This window comes from Nomascus leucogenys, chromosome 25 (assembly GCF_006542625.1).
Source record: "Nomascus leucogenys isolate Asia chromosome 25, Asia_NLE_v1, whole genome shotgun sequence".
Taxonomy (NCBI): domain Eukaryota; kingdom Metazoa; phylum Chordata; class Mammalia; order Primates; family Hylobatidae; genus Nomascus; species Nomascus leucogenys.
This window is the reverse complement of record NC_044405.1, coordinates 24,514,072-24,536,892: the sequence shown is the minus strand read 5'-3', so window position 1 is coordinate 24,536,892 and position 22,821 is coordinate 24,514,072. Positions and strand designations below refer to the sequence as shown.

The window sequence follows — 22,821 nt, the reverse complement described above, 5'->3', positions numbered from 1 at the left end:
CCTCTGCCTCATGGGTTCAAGCAGTTCTTCTGCCCCTCAGCCTCCCGAGTAGCTGGGACTACAGGCACGTGCCACCATGCCCAGCTAATTTTTTGTATTTTTAGTAGAGATGGGGTTTCACTGTGTTAGCCAGGATTGTCTCCATCTCCTGACGTCGTGATCCACCTGTCTTGGCCTCCCAAAGTGCTGGGATTACAGGTGTGAGCCACCTCGCCCAACCTCAGTGGGTGATTTTAACAGCATCTGAACACAACTGATGAAACTGAAGAGAGAATTAGTGAAGTGGAATTGAGGCCAGAAGAAAATAAGTAGAACCAAGTACAATGAGTAATCATTGCAGCCCTAGGGAAAATTAGAGGACTAATAAGAAGACTGATTGCTAGCTTCTTCTTTTTTTTTTTGAGATGGAGTCTCACTCTGTTGCCCAGGCTGGAGTGCAGTGGCGCAATCTCGGCTCACTGCAAGCTCCAGCTCCCGGGTTCACGCCATTCTTCTGCCTCAGCCTCCCAAGTAGCTGGGACTACAGGCAGCCGCCACCACGTCCGGCTAATTTTTTGTATTTTTTAGTAGAGACGGGGTTTCACCGTGTTAGCCAAGATGGTCTCGATCTCCTGACCTCATGATCCGCCTGCCTCGGCCTCCCAAAGTGCTGGGATTACAGGTGTGAGCCACCGTGCCCAGCCTGATTGCTAGCTTCTTAATAGAAATAATGGAAGTTGATAGACAAAGAAGTAATATTTTTAAATTGCTAATAGAAAATGCCAGTCAATAATTCTGAACCTATTAAAATATATCATTGAAGAATGAAAGTATATTGAATACCTATTTAGACAAGCTGAGAACTTCTTAGCAATGGAACAACATTAAAGGGAATTCTAAATAATATTCTTTAGGCGGATGTGATCCCAGGTGGAAACTTGGAGATGCAAGAAGGAATGAAGAGTTAAGACAAAAAAAAAAAAATGAATGTGTGGGTAAATGGAAATAAACATTGGCTGTGTAAGATAAGTAAATTCTGGGCTTCAAAATACATATGGAATGAATGTGTGGGTATCAGGAGGAAGTAACTTCAGTATTCTGAGATCTTTGCATTGTTCAAGAAGTGGAAAATAATACAAATTTACATTAGACTTTAAGATGAAGATGCATTTTGAAAGCTCTAGAATAACAGCCAAAAGTATAGCAAGAGATTGCATAACTACTAGACTTAATAGAGGTGGGGAAATATGTACTAATAAAAAAAGTAAAACAAGAAAGGAGAAAAAAACAGTACTAAGATGATACTGGGATAGTAAATGTCAGTGTAAACATAATTATATTACTTGCAAGTACATTACATGGTCTAAAGCAAGTCTCAACTGAAATGATTCTAAGTATATTCTCTGACAACAGTGTAATTAAGCCAGAAATTACTAACAGCCAGAATTAATAACAGATAATCCTCACTTTTTGTAAATTTTATGTATAGTTGACCCTTGAACAATATGGGTTTGAATTGCATGGGTCGACTTATATATAGATTTTCTTCCACCTCTGTCACCCCTGAGATAGCAAGACCAACTCCTCTTATTCCTCCTCCTCCTCTTCAGCCTATTCAACATGAAGACAATGAGGATGAAGACCTTTAAGATGATCACTTCTACTTAATAGTAAATATATTTTCTCTTCCTTACGATTTTCTTGATAACATTTTCTTTTCTCTAGCTTACTTTATTGTAAGAATACATTATATAAAACATATACAAAAATATGTGTTAATTGACTGTTCATGCAGTTGGTAAGGCTTTATCAATAGTAAAGTTTTTTGGGAGTCAAAAGTTACATGTGGATTTTCAACTGCCTGGGGAGGGGGTTGATACCCTAACCCCTGCGTTGTTCAAGGGTCAACTGTACTTCTAAATAATCCATACATCAAAGAAAAAAAAACACAATAGACATTTAAGAATATTTCGAACTGATTAATAATGAAAACATTACAAATGAAAACATTACATGTTAAAACTTGGGGGAGATACTCTTTGGGAGCCAGCCTTCAAGGTGGTGCCCGGTGATTCTTGCCTCCTGGCACTTAGGCCACTGTAGTCTCCTTGCTGAATAGGGTTGATCTGTGAACTTAAAGATATTGAGAAAATGGTATAATGTGACTTTCATTGTTTCTGAAGTTACACTACACCATAATGAAATAGCTTTCCTGTTATTCTCTTTAATCACTGGTTTTGGGGGAAGCCAGTTGTTAGGTAGATTGCACACTCAAACTGCCCTATGGAAAGGTCTTCATGGTAATAACTGATGTCTTCTGCTATAGCCGTGTGAATAAGCCATTTTGGAAGCAGATCCCCCTATTCCCAGTTAAGCCTTTATGTGACTGTGGCTAAGGTCGACATCTTGACTGCGTCTCGCAGCCTTGAGACATTGAGCCAGACCTACCTAGCTAAGCTGCTGTTGAATTCTTGGACCATAGAGACTATGAGATAATGAATATTTATTGTAGTCCAGTGCAGCTAAAAATTTTGGGGTAAGTTGTTTCATAGCAGTATATAATTCTCTGCTGAAGTTGTGCTGAAGGGGAAATTTACACCCAATTCATGTATTAAAAAGAAGCTGAAATTCAGTGATCAAGTGTATTTCTCAAGAACTTAGGAGAAGAACAAACAATAAGAAAGAAATTACGAAGATAAGTACAGAAATTAAGGATAGAAAAAATGCATAACAGTAGTGAGGATCAACAAAGCCAGAAGTTCTTTGAAAGACTAAAAATACTGGTAAAAGACACATTGTTCAGGGAACAAAAAAACGTGACAAATAACCATTATCAGATTTGAAAAAGGGGTATCACTACATATCCTTCAGATAATAAAAAGAGGATATTTTAAACAGCTTTATAAAGGAAAATTGAAGGTAAATACAGGGAAAAACAAGACACAAAAAGAAAATCTGAATTGACTTGTAACTATGAAATGCATTGTATCTGTAGTTAAACATTTTCTCTACCTACTTATTATTTAGGTAAAAAATGTTTGGCGCTAATCTCCCAAGGAAGCAATCAGACAAATCCAAATTGAGAAACAGTCTGTGAAACAAATCTCTTATTCCTCAAAAGTTTGGTTTCAAGAAAGATAGAAAGGTGGAGAGCTTTTCAGTAAGGAACCTCAGGAAAAGGGACAAATGTTAGTGTAATGTGTGAGCCTTGATTTGGGTTCTGGATTTAGGAGAGAAAAAAGCTGTAAAGGATGCTTGAGAAATTTGGGAAATTTGAATATGGATTATATAATAATGTTTTATCAATAGTAAGTTTTTGAAGTATTGATAATCATAGTTATGTAGGCGAATGTCATTGTTAGGAGATACACACTAAGGATTTTAGGGCTGAAGTGATGATGTCGGCAAGGTAGATTTGGATGGTTCATGTCAGTGTGATACCCACATCAGGAAGCAAGTGTTGCAAACTATTAACCATTGGTGAATCTTGATGACCAGTGCATGGGTGCTCATTGTACTATTACGACTTTTATCTAGATTAAAAATATTACAAAATTAAATATTTGCAGAAAATGAACACTATACTATTACTACAACTGTTCATTTTTTTTAGTATTGCTAGGCAAGAACAAAAATGGGCCGGGTGCGGTGGCTCACGTCTGCAATCCTAGCATTTTGGGAGGCCGAGGTGGGCGGATCACGAGGTCAGGAGTTTCAGACCAGCCTGACCAACATAGTGAAACCCCGTCTGTGTTAAAAATACAAAAAATTAGCCGGGTGTGATGGTGGGCACCTGTAATCCCAGCTGCCTGGGAGGCTGAGGCAGGAGAATCACTTGAAGCCGGGAGGCGGAGGTTGCAGTGAGCAGAGATTGCGCCACTGCACTCCCCACCAGGTGACAGTGTGAGACTCTGTCTCAAAAAAAAACAAGTAGAAATACTGGCAATAAAAAACTTTTATTTTCCAAAAGTTTGGTTGCCTACTTAAAATCCAAGAGAATTGAAAAATGCCTTGACAGATTGCAGTTTATCTTGTGAAATAATAGCTATTGACCTTAGGTAGTGGTGATGGCTGCACAGCATTGTGCATGTACTAAATGCTACTGAATTGTTGACTTTAAAATGGTTCATATGGGCTGGGCGTGGTGGCTCACGCCTGTAATCCCAGCACTTTGGGAGGCCGAGGCGGGCGGATCACAAGGTCAGGAGATGGAGACCATCCTGGCTAACATGGTGAAACCCCATCTCTACTAAAAATGTAAAAAAAAAAATTAGCCGAGCATGGTGGCCAGTGCCTGTAGTCCCAGCTACTCGGGAGGCTGAGGCAGGAGAATGGCGTGAACCCGGGAGCCGGAGCTTGCAGTGAGCCGAGATCGCACCACTGCACTCCAGCCTGGGCAACAGAGCGAGACTCTGACTCAAAAAAAAGGTTCATATGATGAGTTTTATGTTACGTGAATTTTTACCTCCCCTAGGATGCATGAGTGAGCATACAGGAAAAGATTTTCATTTTAACAGTTGACAGGACAGCTAACTACCTTTGACGAATACGTTCTTTTTTTTTTTTTCTTAAGACGGAGTTTTACTCTGTCACTCAGGCTGGAGTGCAGTGGTGCGATCTTGGCTTACTGCAACCTCTTGTCGGCTGGACTCAAGTGATGCTCCCCCTTCACCCTCCTAAGTAGCTGGGAGTAGCTGGGACTACAGGTGCGTGTCACCACACCTGGCTAAGTTTTTTTTTGTGTGTTTTTTGGGTAGAGATGGGGTTTTGCCATGTTGCCCAAACTGGTCAAACTCCTGGGCTCAAGCTGTCCTCCCGCCTTGGCCTCCCAAAGTGCTGGGATTATAGGTGTGAGCCACCACACCTAGCCTACATTCTTTTTAAATCTTTTGTTTTTAGTTGACCTATAATAATTGTAGAAAGACAAAGAATACAGTGTGATGTTTCAGTGCGTATATGCATTGTATAAGGATCAAATGAGGGTAATTATATCCATCACTTTAAGCATTTATCATTTATTTGTTGTGGTAATATTCAAAATCTTCTCTTCTAGCTATCTTGAAATGTCCATCACATTGTTATTTGCTGTACTCACCTTACTGTGTAATAGAACACCAGAACTTATTCTTCCTGTCTGATTGTAACTTAATGCCCATTGAAACAACTTCTCATGGTCCCCCCCTTCCCCCATACTCCCCAGCCCTAGGTAACAACTGTTCTATTCTCTGCTTCTGTGAAATCAACTTTTAAAATTCAAGAGTGAGATTACACAGTGTTTGCCTTTCTGTGCCTTGCTATTTCACTTAACATAATGACCTTTAGGTTCATCCATATTACCACAAACGACAGAAGAGTATTCTGTTTATAATGTTCCATTTTGTGTATGTGTATACACAGACACACGGCATTTTCTTTGTCCATCTGTAGATGGGTGTTTAGGTTGATTCATATCTTGACTATTGTGAATGGCACTGCAGTAAACATGGGAGTGCAGTTATCTCTTCAATATACTGATTTCATTTCCCTTTGGATATATACCCAAAAGCATAGGGAACAAAAGCAAAAACAGACAAATGAGATTACATCAAACTACAAAGCTTCTGCACAGCAAAGGAAACAAACAATATAGATCGAAGAGACAACCTGAAGAATGGGAGAAAGTACTTGTAAACTCTATGCATCTGACAAAGGGTTAATATCCAGAACATATAAGGAACTCAACTCAATAGAAAAAAAAACTCAATTAACAAATGGGCAAAAGATCTGAATAGACATTTCTAAAAAGAAAACATACAAATGGCTGCCAGATATATGAAAATATGCTTAACATCACTAATTATCAGGAAAATGCAAATCAAAACCACAGTGAGTTACTACCTCACCCCAGTCAGAATGGCTGTTCTCAAAAAGACAAAGGATAACAAATGTTGGGAAGGATGTGGAGAAAGGGGAACTCTTATGCACTTTTGGTGAGAATGTAAATTAGTACAGCTATTATGGGAAACAGTATGGAGGTTCTCCCACCTCCCCCAGAGGCAGGTTCTCTCTCTCTTGCCCAGGCTGGAGTGCAGTGGTGTAATCATAGCTCACTTGGCCTCAAACTTGTGGGCTCAGGTCATCCTCCTGCCTCAGCCTTCTGAGTAGCTGGGACTATAGGTGTGTGCCACTGTCACTTAGTTAGTTCTTAATTTTTTGTAGAGACAGTGTCTTGCTATGTTTCACAAGCTAGTCTTGAACTTCTGGCCTCAAGCAATCCTCCTCCATTGGCCTCCCAAAGCACTGGGCTTTATAAGCATGAGCCACCCTGCCCGGCTGGAGGTTCTTCACAAAAAAAGATTGGCTGTATATCCAAAGAAAATAAATAATACATTCTTTCATAGCAAAAGAGAGGATCAGCATATATTAGAGAGTCCTTATTTTACCATTGAACAAGTTGTAAAAGTAGACGTTCTTAAGCTCATGAGCCTGCGGTAAATACTAGGTAGTCACTCAAAATGTGTAGATTTCAAGCATACTTTGGACTTTGGAAGTAGACACATGAGATCGTAGCACGGAATCCTAAAATCCTAAGGCCAAAGAAGACTTTGAGAAATCATAGTTCATACTGTTTCCTTTATGCAGGATTTAGCTAATACATGTTAGAAAAAAAACAAGACTATTTTTAATATCCAGAAATACATATTATAGTCAATGGCGACTGGCCTTGATGGGGCATAACAAAACATGGTTGTATGTCAGTGATACTGCGATTGATGAAATGTTGCTATTTAGAAACAGTAAAAGGAAGCCCCCAGAGGTTAAAAATACCTGTTGGACACTAAAAAAAAAACAAACAAAAACAAATCACAACTCTTTAAAACTTCAAGCTTAGAGGCTTCATTAGTGAATTCTGTTAAAACTTGTTAGAACTGCTGAGAGCTTAATATGATGGTTAGATATATATAGGACCCATGTCTTAAAACCAGAACTTTGGGTGGGGGGAGGGGGGAGGGACAGCATTAGGAGATATACCTAATGCTAAATGACGAGGTAATGGGTGCAGCAAAACAACATGGCACATGGATACATATGTAACAAACCTGCACATTGTGCACATGTACCCTAAAACCTAAAATATAATAATAATAATAAAAAAACCAGAACTTCATTGTACACCATCAATAAACAAGTACTAAATACAATGGAAGAAGAATATAATTTGTAATAGCAACAAAACCCCTCAAACACATAGGAATAAATTTAACAGGAAATGTGAAATACGTTTATGAAGAAAGGTCTTAAAAATACTGACCGGAGTCTTGGGTTGGGGAAGGAAATAGTCTAAATAAGTGAAAATGTCTCTCCCATGTTCCTGAATCAGAAGATTCAGTATTGTAAAGATGTCAGATCTTTCCTGATTATGCTATAAAATCAGCGTATTTACATTTGAAATCCCAGTGATTTTGTTTTTATGGAACTAAGCCAGCCAATCAAGCTCATTTAAAAGAGAAAAATAAGCGTGGACAGCAAAAGAAGAGCAAAGATTGTTTAGCCATGCTAGAGATATAAAAATCTTTTACAGCTGTTATAAAGAAAACAGTATATATCAGTCCATGAATAGACAAAGATATAAGTGGGACAGAAGTAGCTACAAATTGCTTATATGTCTGGAAATTTGATTTAGAACAGGTGACTTAAACGTATTCTTCCATGGACAGTTAGGTTTAGCATTCTTTTTTCTTTTTTTTTTTTTTGTGACAGAGTTCCGCTCTTGTTGCCCAGGCTGGAGTACAGTGGTGCGATCTCAGCTCACTGAAATCTCTGCCTTCCAGGTTCAAGCGATTCTCCTGCCTCAGCCTCCCAGGTAGCTGGGATTACAGGTGCCCACTACCACGCCTGGCCAATTTTTTGTATTTTTAGTAGAGACAGGGTTTCACCATGTTGACCAGGCTGGTCTTGAACTCCTGACCTCAGGTGATCCACCTGCCTTGGCCTTCCAAAGTGCTAGGATTATAGGCATGAGCCACTGTGCTTGGCCTCTAGAATTCTCAAAGTACTCTGCAAGGTTGCGAGTTTTACTCTGATGTTTTAATGAAAAAAAATTTTTTTTGTTCAATTAGCAATTCAGTGTGGAAGGTGTTTAAATTTTTTTTAAAGTGAAAGCAAGTTTATTAGGAAAGGAATAAAAGAATCTTCAATTTTAATTAACAAAAATATCCAACTACTAATATAACTTCAATTATACTACTTTATCTCATTACTTTTAATGAGATAGCCTGCAAAGCTCAGTGTTAGGCCACATTCTGGAACATATCTACTTAGATATAAACAATCACTTTCAACATTAAAAAAAAAATCCATAATTCCTTACTTTGCTTTCTGTTAATGGCACTATTAGTCTTTGTTTTCTAAGCTCCTTCTTTATCTTGAATGTTTCGTGAGTCAGCAAGTTTGTTTGCTTTGTGAGACAGAGTCTCACTCTGTTGCCCAGGCTGAAGTGCAGTGGCGTGATCTTGGCTCTTTGCAACCTCAGCCTCCTGGGTAGCTGGGACTACAAGCATGTGTCACCATGCCTGGCTAATTTTTTATTTTATATATATGTTTACATACGTATGTGTATACGTGCATATATACGGATACTTATATGTACACATACGTACACGTGTATATATACATATGTACATATAGGTATACATAGATGTATTTGTTTATATACATATATGCATATATGTCTACCTATACGTGTATACATATGTGTATACATACATGTATATACATGTATGCCTGTATGCATACACGTATAGGTAGACATATGTGTATATATGTCTACATATGTATATATGTGTATTTATATGTATACATATACGTCTACATATATGCACATGTATACATATGTATACGTATATATACACATGTATATATACATATATATATATTTTTTGGTAGGTGGAGGAGTCTCACTATGTTGTCCAGGCTGGAGTGCAGTGGCGTCATCTCAGCCTGCTGCAACCTTTGCCTCCCAGATTCAAGCAATTCTCCTGCCTCAGCCTCCCGAGTAGCTGGGATTATGGGCATCCGCCACCACTCCTGCCTACTTTTTGTGTTACAGGCATCCACCACCATGCCCTGCTAATTTTTGTATTTTTAGTAGAGATGGTGTTTCACCATGTTGGCCAGGCTGGCCTCAAACTCCTGACCTCAAGTAATCTGCCTGCCTTGGCCTCCCATAGTACTGGGATCACAGCTGTGAGTCACCACGCCCGGACAATTTTGTATTTTTCTGTAGAGACATGGTTTTGCCACGTCACCCAGGCTGATCTTGAACTCTTGGACTCAAGCAATTCTCACTCCTCGGCCCCCCAAAGTGCTGGGATTACAGGCATGAGCCACAGCACTCGGGCGAGTCAGCAAGTTTTGATGCTCCTCTCTTTTTGTCTTTCCTCCCCATTCTAGGGGGAGAAGGGTGGAGCTGTATTCCAGTTAAGCTTCTTGCTTCTTAGATTAACTGGGTTCCCTCTTGGCTTTTTATTACATCTTGCCTCTTCTCTTTCAATCAATACTATATATTGCTGTAAGACAAATCGTTTGGCTGCTTTTGGTGTTTTTACTTGAAAAGTACAGTTACCCTTTAAGCTGCTTTGATTATATCCAGATTCTCTAGTCATTTACCCCATTGCCGCATGACTTTGAGAAATGAACACTTCGTTCATATAGATCTTTGTTTCTATCATATACCATATTCCCCCTCGCTTTTGAACTTGTGCTGATATTATTCCTTTGCTTAGTGTGTTTTTGTTTTCCTTGCATTTTCCTACTATTTAATCCTTCCTAGATGTGTCTGGCTAGTTGATCTTCCTTTCTCTAGCTTGCTTGTTTAGCACTTTTGGTATTTTATTAAGTACAGATGTTAGCCTTATTCTGAAGTTGCGCTGCAGTATAGTTCTTCTGTTTCATTATTTTATGGTTTTGTTTTTAAAATATTTAAATCATTGATCCATTTCAAATGTATCCTGATGTACAGTCTGAGGAATGGATTTAGTTTTTTTCCAGATTACTGCACAATTGTAATACCATTTATGCAGTGATCCATTGTTCGCCCAACAGATTTGAGATAATACCTTAATTCTACTTAAGTCTTACATTAGGATTCATGTTTTCCCTCATTTTTCCTTCCAGTTTTTCAGTCAGCTTTCCCAGGTTGAATAGGGTCTAGTTTTGGATTTTATTTTTTCCATTGGTCATTCTGTCAGTGTACCCTGTTTTATCTGATCGTTTTAATTATTAACGCTCTGTGATAGGCTTTAATATCTAGTAGGACTAGATCTCCACCTTGTTAAAGTTTTTCTGGCCAGTCTTGTTTATTCTGAAAATAGGCTTATTGAGATCATATTACATATAAATGAATGTGGAGAGGTTATGATTTTTTCACTACGGTAGTATTACCTGTATTTTGGATTTCATGTGTTTTATTTCCTGAAAGTGTCAGTTGAAGTTAAGTTTGCAAGACTGTTAAACTGTAACTTAAGTAGAAGTTCTGGAAACTGAATTGTCTATGTTTTACTTTTTAGTTTAGCCCGATGGCCAAAGGCTCTCAAAGATACATGGTTTCCACTGGTGCTGATGGGACAGTTTGCTTTTGGCAATGGGATTTAGAATCCTTAAAATTTAGGTAAGTGGCTTTAATTATGTAACAAGTTTTTTTCTTTAATGTAGTTACAGTTTAGTCTAATGAAATGAAGTTTGATTGTTAAGAGAAATTGTGTATTGTTGCTTTTTTTAACCTTTGAACTTAATTTTTATTATATATAGCATGTGCCATATTGACTATTTCCTGTTTATAATTATGTAGATAGCTGGATTTGTAAAAGAAGCATAGCTTTTCTATCTTAGCACATTGTTGTAAAGACAAAGTAAGACATTTAAAATAGTAGGTGTATAATTGGAAATTCAGGCAGGAACATTTGAGAGTCATAAGACCTGTATTGTATACCTGTGCTGTCTAATATAGTAGTCACTAGCCATACATGATCATTGAGCACTTTAAATGTGGCTAGTGCAATTGAGGAACTGAATTGATAATTTAAATTTAAAACTTACAATTGATTAATGTATTAAAAAATTTTTTTTCCTTTTGTTTTTGTTTTTTTTTTTTTTTGAGACGGAGTCTCGTTCTGTTGCCCAGGCTGGAGTGTGATGGTGTGATCTCGGCTCACTGCAGCCTCTGCCTCCTGGGTTCAAGTGATTCTCCTGCCTCAGCCTCCTGAGTAGCTGGGATTACAGGTGCCCGCCACCACGCCCAGCTAATTTTTTGTATTTTTAGTAGAGACGGAGTTTCACTAGGTTGGCCAGGCTAGTCTCAAACTCCTGACCTCAGGTGATCCACCCGCCTTGGCCTCCCAAAGTACTGGGATCACAGGCGTGAGCCACCACTCCTGGCCTATTAGAAAATTATTAAGCATGTCTTAAATAACTTGAGTGTGTGAAATTTTCAATGAGTTTTGGGAAATCCAAATATAGATAAAATATTTTTGTTAAAAAATGAGTTGTCAAATTGAGATGTATTTTGAGTCTCAAATACACTGGAAAATTTCAAAGACTTAATATGAAAGAGTATGAAAGTATCTTTTATTAATTTGGATTACATGTTGATATTTTGGGTATATTGGATTAAAGGAAATATAATTAATTTGATCTTTTTATATTTTGTAAAAATACATGGAAATCTGTGGAAATATTTGATATACAATAAGATATTGTAGAAATAAGATTATAGATGGGTGTTGTGCGCCTGTGGTCCCCAGCCACTAGGGAGGCTGAGGCTGGAGGGTCTCTTGAGCCCAAGGGTTTGTGTCTAGTTTGGGCAACATGGCGAGACCCTGTCTCTTAAAAAATTATAATATTTAAATATGCTACATTAAAACTAATATTTTAAGCTGTGTTAATGTGGTAAAATAATCTATTTTAAAGCAGCATCTTCTTCTTTTAAAGCCCACGTCCCCTGAAGTTCACTGAAAAGCCTAGGCCAGGCGTTCAAATGCTTTGTTCTTCTTTTAGTGTTGGTAAGAACTTCTTCACATTTTTTCTTAGTTTTTTTTTTTTTTTAAATTTATGAAATGACCACTTGATTGCTAAGAACTTTTATTAGATACGCGGTAAATGACTTCTGATGTTTATTTCATTAGGTTCAATTTACGATGTTCATTTTGTTAGCCTTGTTCTTCCAGTCCTCCATTCTGCCTTTCTCTGATTTCTGTTAGTAATCAGTGATATATGAGATGGCTGGTAAAAGGGAGGCTTCAGGTGTCCACACAAGTGATTCCTATGCCAGTCCTATTTGTATGATAATCTAAACTTGTGATTTTCTTCGAATAGGCTAAACTGTATATGTTTGATAAATTTATTTCCCACATAATATCTTGGTGAAATTATTCTTTTTCATTTTTTGTACAGTGAACTTGTGTGGTAACCTTTCTCTTTTTTAGGATAGGTCAAAGACTTTTCCCTCATAAAATCTGGAAACGTGAACAAGCTAGGGTTAGGTATGTAAAATTGTTTAGAAAGCAGAACTTCTTTTCTTAAAAATATTTTTAGAGCACTGGTGCTTAATTGGCATTATATTCCCACCCTTAATAATACAGATGGGGAGGCCAGGCACAGTGACTCAATGCCTATAATCTCAGTCCTTTGGGAGGCTGAGATGGGAGGATTGCTTCAGCCCAGGAATTCGAGCCCAGCCCTGGCAACATAGGGAGAACCCATCTCTGGAAAAAAAAAAAAATTTACCTGGGCATGGTGCACACCTATAGTCCCAGCTACTCAGCAGGCTGAGGCAGTAGAATTATTTGAACCTGGGAGGTAGAAGTTGCAGTGAGCCCAGATCACACCACTGGGCTCCAGACTGGGGTGACAGAGCGAGACTCTGTCTCAAAAAAACAAAAAACAAACAAAAAAACAGGAGGAGATTGTGAATGTTTCCAGATTGAATTAATTTTGTTTTTTAAAGCTACAGATACAGTTTTACAAGCTCTATATATAGTGAGTCAGAAAATGCAACTGTTGAGATAAACTTAGTTTTAGAGTAAATGATCTTTCTTTTTTATATTTTAATATAGAAATTTGATTTGTTCAGGTATTTGTTATGAACTGGATGTTTAAACCTTACCATTTTTATTTCAGGTGGTATGTTTTTAGCAACAGGTAGTACTGATCATGTAATCAGAATGTATTTTTTGGGTTTTGAAGCACCCGAAAAAATCGCAGAACTTGAAAGCCACACTGTAAGCATCCACGTTTTAAAATCCTTTAGATTAATTGTTAATACTATTCCTGTTATTGCTAAGGGGCATTGTTATTGGCTCTACTTTAATTTTTTTTCTGTTGAACAAATGAACTGTCATTTATAACTTTTTGATGGTATTAAGTTTTAAAATATTAAATCATAGTTGCATTTCTGAGATGTCATTGCTTGCGAATGTTATCTTAAATTTTGCTGAATTATATTTGACAGTTAAAATGTTGTTAGAGATGTTTGTATATTTATAAAAATGAAAATGTCTAGGTACAATATAGTTTTTGTTAATTCTATTCTAATTTTAATTTAAGCATACAAGGAATTATATTTAAAGGGGAGGTATGTCATTGGCAACTCAGGTTAGCACTTGAGAGGCTTAGTATTTTACAGTGGTTATTTTAGCTTTATGTTCAAAATCTTGATTATGACAATTGATATGGGTGGGTTAATTTTAAGTGGGCCTGTTTATCTAACCAAGCCCATGAAATAAGAATGTGGTTTTAATAATGCATAGTAAGATAGAAAACTGTCAGTGTTCCGAAGTACTGGTCAGGGTCAGGTCATCTTTTCTTTTATCTGAAGCTTTTGGGAAGCCAGTCCACATCCAGAGGTTATTCGATAAATACAGATTTAAAAAACTTAACAATTGAAAATGCCGTGTTTTTAGCTACTTTAAAGCCTATATTTTGGGCACTTTCCACACATTTCACTTCCATATAAGTCATTTTAAACAGATGTAATTATAAATACTGCTTTAAGTTTAGAAGCAAGGCTTTTTTTCCTGTTAGATGTGCCTTTCTTTGAAATGAAAGCTGTATTTTAGTAGTCTTGTTGGATTTGTAGTTAGTCTTCACTTAAAATTATAAAACTTGTTGAATGACAGGGCTAAGCAACGCAAGTGCAGATTTTGCTTGTTAAAGCAAATAGGCTTCTAGCATTAAAACTTCATTTTTTCAAATTCACAAACCATGTAGATGATCATTTTTGTATTTGTCCTTTTCCCTCCTTTAGGATAAAGTAGATAGTATCCAATTTTGTAACAATGGTGATCGGTAAGTGTGTGTTTTGTGTGTGTGTGTTATTAGGCAAATACAATGTGCTACGTATTAGTATAGCTAACCTGTCATTTTGTGTATATTTTTTCCCTTTATATTGTTATGATTTTTTATTTATTTATTTTTTGAGATGGAGTTTCACTCTCGTTGTCCAGGCTGGAGTGCAGTGGCACAATCTTGGCTCACTGCAACCTCCACCTCTTGGGTTCAAGTTAATCTTCTACCTCAGCCTCCTGAGTAGCTGGGATTACAGGCGCCTGCCACCATGCCCGGCTAACTTTGTATTTTTAGTAGAGACGGGGTTTCTCCATGTTGGTCAGTCTAGTCTCGAACTCCCGACTTCAGGTGATCCGCCTGCCTCGCCCTCCTAAAGTGCTGGGATTACAGGCGTGAGCCACCATGCTCGGCCATTATTTTTTGTTTTTAGTTGACTAATAATTGTCTTATGTTTATGGAGTAAGTACACTGTGGTGTTTTAATGTATATTTACGTTGTGGGATGATTAAATCAAGCCAATAAACATCTCCGCCACTTCACATACTTAGCATTTTTCTGTAGTCAGAACATCTGAAATCTACTCAGAAATTTTGAAATAATATATAATTAACTGGAGTCACTGTCACTTTGTATATTGCAGATATTTATTTGTAAATGTATTAATTGAATGAAAAGTGTCTAGGGCAGGGGTTGGGGGAAGAACACATGAAATGTAAGTTTTTAGAATTGTAGTTTCTGCCAGCTTCTAGCGACCAAAAGTAATTTTTCTTTGGCTAGATGTCTGATTTACTGAAAAAATTATGTGTAAGGATCATGAAATTTCTTGTTTGGGTAGTTAAAAAAATCTTTTCTAAGAAACCACTGTGATATATCCTGCAAAGAAATTATTACTTAAATCATATACTCCTTCTTTGCCTCCATCGTGTGTTGGGTACCTTTGCTAAACTAATTGTTGAGAACTTAATTTGTTAATAGATTGATTTATTTTTACACAGTGTCCAACATGAATTAATTTGAATTAACAAATAAGATGTTTAAAATGGAGCTATTGCTCTTATTTTCCTATACTTCATAACTTTTTTCTGTTTTTTTTTTCTTCTTGGCATTCTTATTTATTTATTTATTTATTTATTTTTAAGACGGAGTCTAGCTCTGTTGCCTAGGCTGGAGTGCAGTGGTGCAACCTCGGCTCACTGCACTGCAACCTCCGCCTCCTGGGTTCAAGTGATTCTCCTGTCTTAGCCTCCTGAGTAGCTGGGATTACAGGCCTGTGCCACCACGCCTGGCTAATTTTTGTATTTTTAGTAGAGACGGGGTTTCACCATGTTGGTCAGGCTGGTCTTGAACTCCTGACCTTGTGATCCACCCACCTGGGCCTCCCAAAGTGCAGGGATTACAGACGTGAGCCACTGCACGTGGCCTCTTCTCGGCATTCTTATACACCGTATTCTCAAAACTTAATCTGTTTGAAAAGCTATTGATTGAGTTTGAGGTGTGTTTTATTTCTTTTTTTTTTTGAGATGGAGTCTCGCTCTGTCGCCCAGGCTGGAGTGCAGTGGCGCAATCTCGGCTCACTGCAAGCTCCGCCTCCCGGGTTCGCGCCATTCTCCTGCCTCAGCCTCTCCGAGTAGCTGGGACTACAGGCGCCTGCCACCACTGCCGGCTAATTTTTTTGTATTTTTAGTAGAGATGGGGTTTCACCGTGGTCTCGATCTCCTGACCTCATGATCCTCCCGCCTCGGCCTCCCAAAGTGCTGGGATTACAAGCGTGAGCCACCGCGCCCGGCCGGTGTGTTTTATTTCATAGGGCTGGGCAAATCATAGCAAACCAAATTTTTTCCCATCCAGATACGCTCTAAATACCTGTCTTTTGAATTAACACCTGTGGATTGTCCTGTTGTCAGGACAGCTACATTAACATTCTTTTTTTGCATGTGATTCTAATTGTAGCCCTTGTTGGAAAGTGTATGAATGTAGTAAGATCCTGTTCTGAATGTTTTAAGGTTCCTAAGTGGTAGCAGAGATGGAACAGCACGGATTTGGAGATTTGAGCAGTTAGAATGGAGGAGCATTTTATTGGATATGGCTACCAGAATCTCAGGGTAAGTTGAGATTGTTAGAAGTAGGTGCATCATAGGTGTTCTATCTGTGTGTCTCTCTCTCTCTCTTGCTCTCTGTGTCTCTCATTGGCTATTTTGTTCAGGGGATTATAGCTACCTTCTATTATGAAGAGCTGTGGTATACGTGAATAGCTGCCTACTGCATATCAGGTGAACAGAGACATCCAGATAAATTTATCCTTACATTGTGTAGCAAAGAATAACATGTACTTTTTCTATGGCTCAAAGCATTGACCTCCTTCTTAGATGTTGCATTTAAAAGCTTCGAGTAAAAAAGATAAAATTAACTCAAGTACGTTTTAAGAGTGGAAATTATACTTTTCTGTGGATAGGATTTTTGAAAAAATTTAAAAGTAGCTTAGAGCCAAGGCTGGGAAATAGGGTAAGCAAACATACTTTATTGTTAAGGTTAAAAAAGAAAATTGAGCTCCAGCCTGGGCGACAGAGCGAGACTCTGTCTAAAAATAAAAGTCATAGATTTTACTTTAGAGTTTGTTTCCTAATTTTAACTTTGCACTTTTTCACATCAGTTTTTCTGAGAAATGCTTCCACATTGTGTCTTTTGGAAATCGTGTCTGCTCTATTTTTATTTAAAGAAAATTTTTTAGAGTCTCACTCTGTCACCCAGGCTGGAGTGCCAGTGGTATGATCGTGGCTCACTTCAGCCGTGACATCCCGGCCTCAGGCAGTCCCCCCATCTCAGCCTTCCAAGTAGCTGGGACTATGAGCATGAGCCACCATGCCTGGCTCATGTTTATGGTTTGGTTTTTTTTTTATTTTTTTTGTTTATTTTTTGTAAAGACTGTTGTTCAGGCTCATCTTGAACTCCTGGGCTCAAGTGATCCTCTCGCCTCTGCCTCCCAAATGCTTTGTTTTTAACAACAGAAATTGACTTATATTCTTTGCTGTAGCTCAAAGAATTGTATTGCATTTTCAAAATAAATTTGATCTTCTTGTTTTTGTGGAATTATCTGTGATGGAGAATGAAAAGTATATATACTGGAAATTCGATACCTTGTTTATAAACAAATTAAAAAATCTTTATAAAAGTGTTACATCTCAGTATGAAAGTGAATACTGTCAATCCTTGATTAGTTGAAATAAAGGGAATGGGGGTGAAGATAATTTAAAGTCAGTTTCACCTATTATTGTTTTATTAAGGAAAATAGAAACAATGTCAAAACTTGAATGATGAAAATTTTTAAATGAGACTGAAAACTGTTTAGTTTTCTTGCTGACGCACTCCATCCATGAAGGAGACTTTTCCTATAATTTTATTCATGAGAAAATACCTTCTCATTTTAAGTTTTCTTGCTTTCAAATCTTGAAAAACAGAGTTTTCTGTAAGAATTGATTGATCTGTTCATTTTAGTGTTCTAATATTGGCGAATCAACTTGATGAAATGGAACATATCTGTTAGTAAACTCAAAGTTATTAATTTGTGGCTGGGCATGGTGGCTCATGCCTGTATTCCCAGCACTTTGGGAGGCCAAGGCAGGTGGATCACCTGAGGTCAGGATATCGAGACTAGCCTGGCCAACATGGTGAAACCCTGCCTCTACTAAAAAAAATACAAAAATTAGCTGGACATGGTGGCTTGCGCCTGTAATCCCAGCTACTCGGGAGGCTAAAGCAGGATAATCACTTGAACCCAGGAGACAGAGGTTTCAGTGAGCCTAGATGGAGCCACTACACCCCAGCCTGGGTGACGGAGCTAGACTCCGCCTCAAAAAAAAAAAAAAAAAAGCAATGTTATTACTTCGAAAGCCTTTTAGTTTAAAGTGAAGAATGGAGTCTTTGCCTTTATTCCATTTTACTTTTTTTTTTTTTGAGACAGAGTCTTGCTCTGTCGCCCAGGCTGGAGTGCAGCGGTGTGATTTCTGCTCACTGCAAGCCCCGCCTCCTGGGTTCATGCCATTCTCCTGCCTCAGCCTCATGAGTAGCTGAGACTACAGGCGCCCACCACACACCCGGCTAATTTTTTTTGTATTTTTAGTAGAGACGGGGTTTCACCATGTTAGCCAGGATGGTCTTGATCTCCTGACCTCGTGATCCACCCGCCTCGGCCTCCCAAAGTGCTGGGATTGCAGGCGGGAACCACCGCGCCCGGTCTCCATTTTACTTCTTAATATTATTCTACCCCCAACACCAATCAATCTAGTTAGAATTATTCTCTCTTCTGTGTTTTTTTTTTTTTTTTTTGTAGTTACATAGATAGCTGTTTTATAATACTCATTCTATATTCTTACAGCTGTATTCTTTTTTTTTTTTTTTGAGATGGAGTGCCACGGTCTCAGCTCATTGCAACCTCCACCTCCCGGGTTCAAGCGATTCTCCTTCCTCAGCCTCCCAAGTAGCTGGAATTACAGGAGCCCGTCGCTATGCCCAGCTAATTTTTGTATTTTTTGTAGAGGCATGATTTCACCCTGTTGGCCAGGTTGGTCTGGAACTCTTGACCTCAAGTGATCCGCCCATCTTGGCCTCTCAAAAGTGCTGGGATTATAGGCGTGAGCCACCGCGCCCGACCGATGCTTGTAATTTCTTAAAACGTATTCTATTATTTCAGAACCATTAGGCCTTCCCTACCCCACTGTTGACTACTGTAATGCAGAGACCCTTTGCATATCACTTTTTTATTTTTTGAGAACGTAGTCTTGCTCTTTCACCCAGGCTGGAGTGCATTGGTGCGGTCTTGGCTCACTGCAGACTCTGTCTCCCAGGTTCCAATGATTCTTCCGCCTCAGCCTTCTGAGTAGCTGGGAATACAGGTGTGTGCCACCACACCCGGCTAATTTTTGTGTTTTTAGTAGAGATGGGGTTTCACCATGTTGGCCAGGCTGGTCTCAAACTACTGACCTTGTGATCTGCCTGCCTCGGTCTCCCAAGATGCTGGGATTACAGGCGTGAGCCATCGTGCCTGGCCCTCCGTAACACTTTTATAAAGGACGAAAAACATTCCAGGCATGTGTATCCAAGACCATTCTTGCCAAGGGGCCTATAGGAGTAGACTGTAGGAAAGTTGTATAAAGAGATGAGAATAGTCCCATTTACAGTTCAGATTGAACGTCTGTGTGTCAGTTATTTTTCTAAACATTGGGGATATGAATATGAATTACCTTATTTTTGTGTTCCTAAAAGTTTTTTGTCTTCTGTGGAGAGAAACAGTTGAAAGTAAGTGTTAGCAATAGGTTTGTTTTCAGAGGAAGGAAATAATAGGAAAGAAGTAGGGAGAAGAAGCATTGCTTTCATAAGCAGTAATGGTGTCCTAAAATCTGCCCGTATTCAGTTTCTATACTGTTTCCAAATTATCCCTCCCTTCTTCAGGTTTTGCCCTCACCTGTTTCTAGACCATCTGTTCTGGGTCAGCTGTGATGAACTCTCTGTAGGGTTGATAAGATAGGCACATGGGTTGGATTTCTTTATTTTTGTATTGATGAGAGATTCTATGTATACATTGTATAGTCAACCATCTAAATAAGTGTACATGTTGTGTATTTTTTTGTTAGGGACTTATCTTCCGAAGAGGAAAGGTTTATGAAACCTAAAGTAACAATGATAGCTTGGAATCAAAATGATAGCATTGTTGTCACAGCTGTGAATGATCATGTCCTCAAAGTGTGGAATTCTTATACTGGACAACTGCTTCATAACTTAATGGTAGGTAATTTCTGGTGCAGTGTAACAAATGAGATTTTTTGAAATATGATTGTAATTTTGAAGCTATAAAAATAATACACTGAAAAAGTTGTTTCATGTAAACTATGAAATGATTAGAAATTTTTATAATTATAAATTATTGTCTAATACATTTTTAAAAGTATATGCTGTAACAGTATGTATTTTTAAATTTTCAGTTTGTAACTTGTAAACCCTCCTTAATGTTATGACTTTGTTAAATAAAGGGACATGCTGATGAAGTATTTGTTCTGGAGACGCATCCCTTTGATTCCAGAATTATGTTATCTGCAGGACACGATGGCAGCATATTTATATGGGATATTACAAAAGGTACCAAGATGAAACATTATTTTAATATGGTAAGTGAAGTGAGATGTACCTTGATACATGCGTGAATTTGTTTAGAGTATTTGGATTATAAGGCTTAGCCAGAAATTGATCTGCTTGTTTTGGCAGTTTTTTACAAATCAGCATATTCAAAGCCTGCTAAATATTAGACAGCTACATGTATATACATACATACATGAAATTCTCTGTATGACTGACTTATATGAGGGAGACATTTTTAAGTTACCTGTTTAACATTTTGTGTGCCTGTGTGTTTAAACTGGTAAAAGTATGGCATTTATAAAAACTTTTTCACTACTTGAATTTATTGAAATATTTGATAAGAAATTGAAATGTTTGATAACAAATAGAAATATAAAAATAGTAACATAATAATAATGACATTATTAATATTCAGTATTAACCAAATATTACAATATTTGATTACTGGATTTTCAGTAACCTTGGGCTGGGTGTGGTGGCTCTGAACTCCTAGCACTTTGGGAGGCTGAGATGGGAGGATTGCTTGAGTCCAGGAGTTCAAGACCAGCCTGGGCAATGTAGTGAGACACTCTCTTAAAAAAAATCCCAAGATGGTTGATCTAGAGATCAAACATCATTAGGTTTTCCCAGCCTTTTTTCTTTTTGCACAGGTGTATTCTTAAAAAAATAAAAATAAAAAAAAAGATTTTTTTTGCGTATGTATATTCTAGAACCAAATGAGGATCCTACTGTATCTTTTTAGAATTTCTCCACATAATCATAATTATAGTTACTAATCAGCAAATTTAACATTTATAAGATAGCATTATCTAGTCAGGTCTATAGTAACATCTTTTTAGATATATTTTGCTCCGTGGACCAGAATCCAGTTCAAGCTCATGCATTGTGTTTAAGTGGTTGTATCTTTCTAGTTTTCTTTTTTTCTTTTCTTTTTTTTTTTTCTTTTTGAGATGGAGTCTCGCTCTGTCGCCCAGGCTACAGTGCAGTTGTGCAGTCTCAACTCACTGCAAGCTCTGCCTCCTGGGTTCATGCCATTTTCCTGCCTCAGCCTCCCAAATAACTGGAACTACAGGCACCCGCCACCAAACCCGGCTAATTTTTTTGTATTTTTTAGTATTTTTTGTATTTTTAGTAGAGATGGGGTTTCACCGTGTTAGCCAGGATGGTCTCCATCTCCTGACCTCATGATCCATCTGCCTTGGCCTCCCAAAGTGTTGGGATTACAGGCGTGAGCCACTGTGCCCGACCTCTAGTTTTTAATTGTCACAAGCCCCTCTCAGCCTTTTTTCTTTTTCCTCTTTCTTGGCCTTTAACTTTTGTTGAATATTAGCAAGTATTGTTACAGAGTGTCCTCAGTTTTGTCTGATTTTCATGATTAGATTGTTACAGTTTTTTAAATGAAATATAAATGATATTGTGTCCTTCATGAATCGTATTAGGAGGCACATGATATTTATTTGTCCCCTTACTATGGTGATAATTTTTTTTTTTTGGAGACGGAGTTTCACTCTTGTTGCCCAGGCTGGAGTTCAATAGCACGATCTGGGGTCACTGCAGCCTCCGCCTCCTGGGTAGATGGGATTACAGAACCTCCGCCTCCTGGGTTCACGTGATTCTCCTCCCTCAGCCTCCCGAGTAGATGGGATTACAGGCACCTGCCATCACATCTAGCTAATTTTTTGTGTTTTTAGTAGAGATGGGGTTTCACCATCTTGGCCAGGCTGGTCTCGAACTCCTGACTTAAGGTGATCACCCGCCTCGGCCTCCCAATATACTTATTAAAGTAATTTTTTTAGTAGCTCTTTTGAGACTAATCTAAATATCCTGTTTCTTATTAAATTTTTACCCACAAGTATTGGATCCATTGAAGATTTTCCAATGGCATCATTCCTTCCATATTTATTAGTTGGCATCTTTGCACACAATGGTATTTTTTTTTCCTCCTCCAACTTTTAAGTTCAGGGGCTACCTGCTGTGTGCAGGATGTGCAGGTTGGTTACATGGGTAAATGTGCTTGCACATAGTTTTGTAATCTTATTTCTTGTAAAAACCTTTTTTTGAAATTTTTATTTTTAAAGAATTTACAGATGTATTTTTGAGTATAAATTCAGCCAGAGAAGTTAACTTTTACGCAATTAATTTCTATTGTTGAGTACTTAAGTGGTTTCTAAAATACGTATGACAATAACACTTTGAATAGCCTTGTACATGATTATTTCCCTAAGATAAATTCTGAAGGAATTATTGTGTAAAAGGGTTTTAACATTGTTAAGGCTTTATATGTTTGAGACATTTTGTGAATTTACTCTTCTATTTATGCTGTTATAATTCAAAGTGTAATTTTTTTTTGTTTGTTTGAGACAGTCTTGCTCTGTCGCCCAGGCTGGAGTG

The 22,821-nt window shown here is 37.9% G+C and overlaps 1 protein-coding gene across 3 annotated transcripts in view; it reads left to right on the top strand.

The window, feature by feature from the left end:
- BRWD1 (bromodomain and WD repeat domain containing 1) overlaps window positions 1-22,821 on the top strand; it is a 129,550-nt gene that overhangs the window by 22,851 nt on the left and 83,878 nt on the right. For all 3 annotated transcript variants that reach the window (XM_030806374.1, XM_030806375.1, XM_030806377.1), the window contains 7 exons: window positions 10,527-10,627; window positions 11,947-12,017; window positions 13,135-13,235; window positions 14,261-14,301; window positions 16,305-16,403; window positions 19,929-20,079; window positions 20,325-20,459. In XM_030806374.1, the coding sequence (XP_030662234.1) occupies window positions 10,527-10,627; window positions 11,947-12,017; window positions 13,135-13,235; window positions 14,261-14,301; window positions 16,305-16,403; window positions 19,929-20,079; window positions 20,325-20,459 (699 nt within the window). The remainder of the gene's footprint in view (window positions 1-10,526; window positions 10,628-11,946; window positions 12,018-13,134; window positions 13,236-14,260; window positions 14,302-16,304; window positions 16,404-19,928; window positions 20,080-20,324; window positions 20,460-22,821) is intronic.